This window comes from Vigna umbellata, chromosome 2 (genome assembly GCF_029865625.1).
Source record: "Vigna umbellata cultivar VRB3 chromosome 2, Vumbellata_1.0, whole genome shotgun sequence".
NCBI classification, from domain to species: Eukaryota; Viridiplantae; Streptophyta; class Magnoliopsida; order Fabales; family Fabaceae; genus Vigna; species Vigna umbellata.
The window spans coordinates 2,328,718-2,334,095 of NC_142166.1; the positions used below are offsets into that span (position 1 = coordinate 2,328,718).

The 5,378-nt window shown below is 29.1% G+C and overlaps 1 protein-coding gene across 1 annotated transcript; it reads right to left on the reverse strand.

Moving 5' to 3' along the window:
• Window positions 1-2,001: 2,001 nt before the first annotated feature.
• LOC148203188 (PHD finger protein ALFIN-LIKE 4-like) lies at window positions 2,002-5,127 on the reverse strand. Its single transcript, XM_088105718.1, has 5 exons — window positions 4,891-5,127; window positions 4,772-4,804; window positions 3,822-4,050; window positions 3,068-3,197; window positions 2,002-2,513 (listed from the first exon to the last, which is right to left on the reverse strand). The coding sequence occupies exons 1-5, from the start codon at window positions 4,991-4,993 to the stop codon at window positions 2,250-2,252; spliced, it is 759 nt and encodes a 252-aa protein (XP_087961844.1). The 5' UTR covers window positions 4,994-5,127; the 3' UTR covers window positions 2,002-2,249.
• Between the last annotated feature and the right edge of the window lie 251 nt (window positions 5,128-5,378).

Consider the following 5,378-nt stretch of genomic DNA (forward strand, 5'->3'; position numbering starts at 1 on the left):
ATAATATTACATATTGTCACAATTTAATGAAATAAAAGGAACAGTATATGTTAATTTTTTTTAATTATTTAAACACTTTTAAATAAGTAATTTCAAAAAACACAGATAGATAAGATTTATGATATCTAACCATTATAATCAATTTAGAAAAAAAAATGTTATTTAAATATGAAATTCTAACTGGGAGTTATATTATAGGAGTATACCAGTAGTTTTGAACATGAATTAAGGACAACTTTGAAATCCTGTCATCTTCCAGCAATTTCCAATCCACCTACTTTCAGCTTATAACCTTAATTATTTTCTAATGGTTTTGAATACCCTAAAGGCGACATAATTTTTTCAATAATTTTTCCTGGGGATTGAAATCCATTAATTTTAGTTTTTTCTTATGAAATTGTGTATACTTCTTTATTTTTAGTGTGTATATATAAAAGATAATTTTTATCTTTAAATCAATTAAATAATTAAAAAGATATTATAAAAAATAAATATTTTGTAATTTTGATATTTATAGTTGAAGTTAAAAATTATTGTAAAATCAAGATGTAAAATTGCAAACTAAAGTTACATCATAACATTTTTCTCAATCACAAAATTATACAATTGAAAATTTAAGTAAGAGATTTTTATTGTGACTCTTCTGAGTTTTTGTGTATTAGTGGGATATTAAGACAAGTTTTGTGTATTATTGTAAAAAAAAGTATGTGTTTTTGTAACACTAGTAAAATATGAATTAATGAATAAAATTTCATCTTGCCCAACCCACAAGACTGTGTTTAAATATGTATTTTAGTACATCAATTATCTCATTGCACCTCTGTAATTTCTTGAAACATCCCCATGATATTTAAAAAAAAAATCATGATACACTTTTCTTTTCATACTACTTTTTCAAGTTAGAAGTTTTGTAAAATTAGTGTTTTGAACAGTAGAACCTGTAATGTAGTTAAAATATTTATAATTTTATATTGAACCTAAAAATACACCAATATCATAAATTTTGGAAGAGTTGATTAAAAATTAAATCATTCAAAATAAATTATAAATAAATTCATCCAAAAATCTCCATTTGATACTCCCTCTAACAAGCCCAATAAATTAATACAGAAACATAATTATAAAAATCAAGATAATATTTAGTAAAACAAATTCATGTAAGGTTTATTAACTAATTAACAACTTTAAAAATTTTAAATATAAATATAAGTTCAATAACACGTTTATAAATAAAAAAATTGAACAGTATATAATAATTTTTATTTTGGATTGAATATAATATCACAATTTTTTTATATGGATTGCTCGAAACTTATTAATTAGTATAAAATCTCATTAGAAATAACTATTGATGTAATTTTTTTTTATTGAAAAGAGTTTATTTAAAGAAATACTCTTTATTTTATAAATGTATAGTTTTGGGAAAATATAAGTTTATACATATTTTAATGTATTAGTTCTAAATGATCATTATTTTTTAAAAGGAAAAAGATTTTATTAAAAGATAAAATAAAAAAAAGTGTATTAAAATAATTAAAAAGGAAATTACAAAGAAAAAAGTAAGAAAAAAAACATGAAATATATTTGAAACAAAAATTAAGTTACGACCTTACGGACTATACTTCTTTATCAAACTATTATTTAAGCTGTAAGAAAAATAAATCTGTTTCATTAGATATTTTCGTTTATCAGAATACATTCATAAACTAATCAAATTAACATTTATCAACAGTAACTGAATCCATGATCGGATAACAAATCCGTCAATGAAATGCAAATCTAAAGTTATCAGAAACTCAACTGATTATTATTACTAATCATACTCTTAATCAACTCAAACAAATATTCTATTTTCCACTTTTGGTCCATTCTATTCGAATGGAAGAACGTAAAATAGAAAACAATGACATTAACGGCAAAATACAAAATTAACAGACGATAATATAACTTTTTCTTGACGGTCTTTTCTTAAACGAGATGTTATTTCAGACGCCTCCAAGATCAAGGAAATATATGGTAATATTTGAATTAGCTTAAAACATAAATATCCAAATTTTAGACAGAATGAAGCGTTACTCAAACACCTAATATAAATCTGAAATAAGGCTTAACTTTTGGATAGAATAACCTAATATAAATCTAAGAAGGAATATGCAGTTGACGTAAACAAATAAGCAGTCATAAATATCCAAAGTTTGCATTCAATAGAAGTACCTAATATAAATCTGAAATGAATAAAGTAGAAAGTACTATTGACGAACTCTCTTGTTGCTGCAAGATGGACATTTGTACTCCTTGATATTCTGAGCCTTCGCAGGGGTAATCCTCACACATCTCCCATGAAACCACTTCTCACAAATGTCACAGCCAATCCAGAACTCGTCAGCATCATTACCATAGTTCTCTCCACATGCCCCACATAGTTCCTCTCCATGCTCATCATCCTTTTCCAAAGCACCCTCATTCTTTGGTTCCATTGATTTTGAATACTTTTCTTGTGATTCAGACCCTCTCTGCAATTTTCAAACCAACGACATTATCAAAAGGGGCAAACACAAACCTGGTGCTTCTATCATTACAAGTCTTTTAGGTCTAAAAAGGAGGCTTGTACAACCTTTTCACCTCAAATGCATTATTGCTGTTGGATATAAACGAATACTTATTTTGTTTAGATCTAACTTCCAATGGTAATACATTAAACTTTGCACTGTATTTATTTAGGTTCAGTTCCAATGTTAGCATTTGAAGTTCAAACCCTTCTTTCTGAAAAAGGAAATTCTCTTAAAACAGAAGCAATTGAAGTTCAAAGACAATAAACTCATCCTAAATCTTGAATTAAACTAAAAAAGTTAATTAGTTTTATTGTAAAACTAAAGCTATGTCATCTGCAAAAAATGTAAACGTTAATGGTTAGTTTCTTTGTTCACCAGCAGGAGTTCAAAGAGGTTAAACTAACCAAATCTTGTATCAAATTAAAGAAAAAAAGTAATTATCTTCATTGTAAAACTAAAGCTATGCGATCAGCAAACAACTACTAATGGTTAGTTTGTTTTCTCAGATTGAATACCTTGTTTGATTTAGATTTGTTATTGTCATGATTAGAGACTGATGACTTCTCCTTTCCTTGTTTCTTGGCCTTCCCAGCAACAACCTCAAATATTGTTGGAAGATCATTTATCATACTAAAAAGACTCTTCCTGCACATGAAGAAAGAGATATAGATATTAATGAAAGATAAAAAAATTGAAAACGTATATCAAAGAAATTAACTACAAAAAAAAGAGGGCAAAGAATCAAATTATTGAGAGGGTGCAAACTGAAACAGTCTATAATCAAAGTTAGTAGGGAAAAATCAGCCTTTCAACAAAGGCTTGACTTCTGTACCTGAATTTAACACTTATTGTATAAATTACACTTTGGGTTAGTTGAAACGAAATCCAAATCCAGTATGTTATCTGTTCCTTTATGGATTATATGTGTATTATGAATTTCATAAAATCCTGCTATTTTGCAATTTTAACCCCCTTCTCAATTTAAGGTAAAATTCCGATTATATCATCTTGTTTCTTATAACCTAATGCTTCAACAAAGGCAAATAAATCAAGAAAAAACTGTCCATAGCTGGATACATTAAAAACTCAAATCATTAGGGTAAAATTTAAGAACATAATATGAAAAACAGTGTTCAGACATCCCAAAAGCTGAGCTAAAGGTGTGTTACTGAAGATGAAACATATCCCCCATTTAAGGGAAACAAAAACCGTTTGTTGAGTAAAAGTAAATGGAACGTGCCAATAAATAGTGGAAAGGAAAACAGTTACCTATCAGCCTTATCAAATCCAAATCTTGCACCAAAATACATAGCCACAGAAATTAACCATGTATCACTGTGAACGGCAACCAAGGATAGCCAGTCCTTTTCTTCCATCCCGTCTCTGGCAAAGTTAATACCTAATGCTGGTTCTGGAAGCTCGGGAGGAACCTCCTCAGCAGGTAGATTGACTTCCCAGTGCTCGTTAGGAAATCCATAAAGGCAAAGATTTTCCTTATCTGTATGACAAAGCTCATACAAATCAATTATAGTTATTGAAAATTCAAAAGTGTACAAATAAATGTGATGAACTCAACCCTTGCACATCAGAAAGAAAGCTAGGACAAATGGCCTTGAAAGAAACCATAATGAAACTAAAATTTAGATCCCCGACAACCCATCATACACGAATGATAAACTAATAAAAAAAAGTAAAATGAAGCCCTCCGTATCAGTTTGATCCGGTTTCAGTTGGCAAGTAAAGTGTATCAAAAGAGGAGGCAAATTTAAATGAAATCTACAAACACATGAAGAAATATTCCCCTTCCCAATTCAGCAGCGACAGTTTCAGGGTACGGTAATGTGAAAAAAACAAGTAGAAATAAAAAACTTTTCAATTTCAACGAGATTTATTGAACTATTTACATCAGGTATGCGACGAATTAGTTTGATATAAAGAGAACTATTTCGGGACGAAAATAATAATAACACCCCATATAAAACAAAATCCAGAAGTACTCACGTTAGAATCACAGAGATTAATAATGTAATTTAAAAAAGAAAATACTCGGTAGCCAAGTAGGGCATTTGAAAAAAAAAATAGAGAATTAGTCAGGTAAAATCATATACGAAAGCCGAAAAAAAAAACGAATGGAATAAAAGTGAAAAGAAACGATAAGGGGCAGGGATTCAAGAGCGATAAAGGTAAACAAGCGTAGAGAGACGCAAAAACAAAAATACCTGGATCACACTGCTGGTAGAACAATTCAACCTCTGCATAAGAAAGAAAAAGTTACGGCAAGGAATAAAGGCGTAATTGAAATTGGAAAATGAAAATTAAGAATAAAATTGAAGGGTACCGGTGGTGAGGGCCTTAACAATGGCGGCTCTGCGGCCCTTGAAATCTCGGAAGACCTCGTTGACGGAACGGGGATTGTAGGGAGGTCCTCCGGCTGCGTCCATGTGTAAGAGAGAGTGAGTTCAGTTAAAGGAAAAGATGGAGGGAAAGGGAAAACAAACAAAGATGCCAAAAACTCTTTTCACCACGCCCTTCTTCTCTCTCTCTCTCTCTCTTTTCTTTCTACAACCAATTCAAACAAATTCAATATCTTAATATTCCTATTTATAAAACCCTACCAATACGATTCATTACTTTAGCGGCATTTATTTATTTTGTGTATAATATTTTTTAAAAAATTTCATACAAAAATAAAAAGATATGTATAAAGGTAATTGACTTTTAGAATTTGACCTAATTTTTTAAATAATAAAATACAATAATCTCGTTTTACAATGACTTCGAAACATTGATGAGATTTTTTTTAATTTATCAAAATATGAATTAGGT

What these genes read in the sequence shown, in the direction of transcription:
- LOC148203188 (XM_088105718.1), bottom strand. Translation starts at nt 4,993, where the DNA reads ATGGACGCAGCCGGAGGACCTCCCTACAATCCCCGTTCCGTCAACGAG. An exon ending in CTACCAGCAGTGTGATCCAG is followed by an intron (nt 4,051 to 4,771) that starts GTATTTTTGTTT and finishes TTTGTCATACAG; the next exon opens with ATAAGGAAAATCTTTGCCTT. An exon ending in GGATTTGATAAGGCTGATAG is followed by an intron (nt 3,198 to 3,821) that starts GTAACTGTTTTC and finishes CTTCATGTGCAG; the next exon opens with GAAGAGTCTTTTTAGTATGA.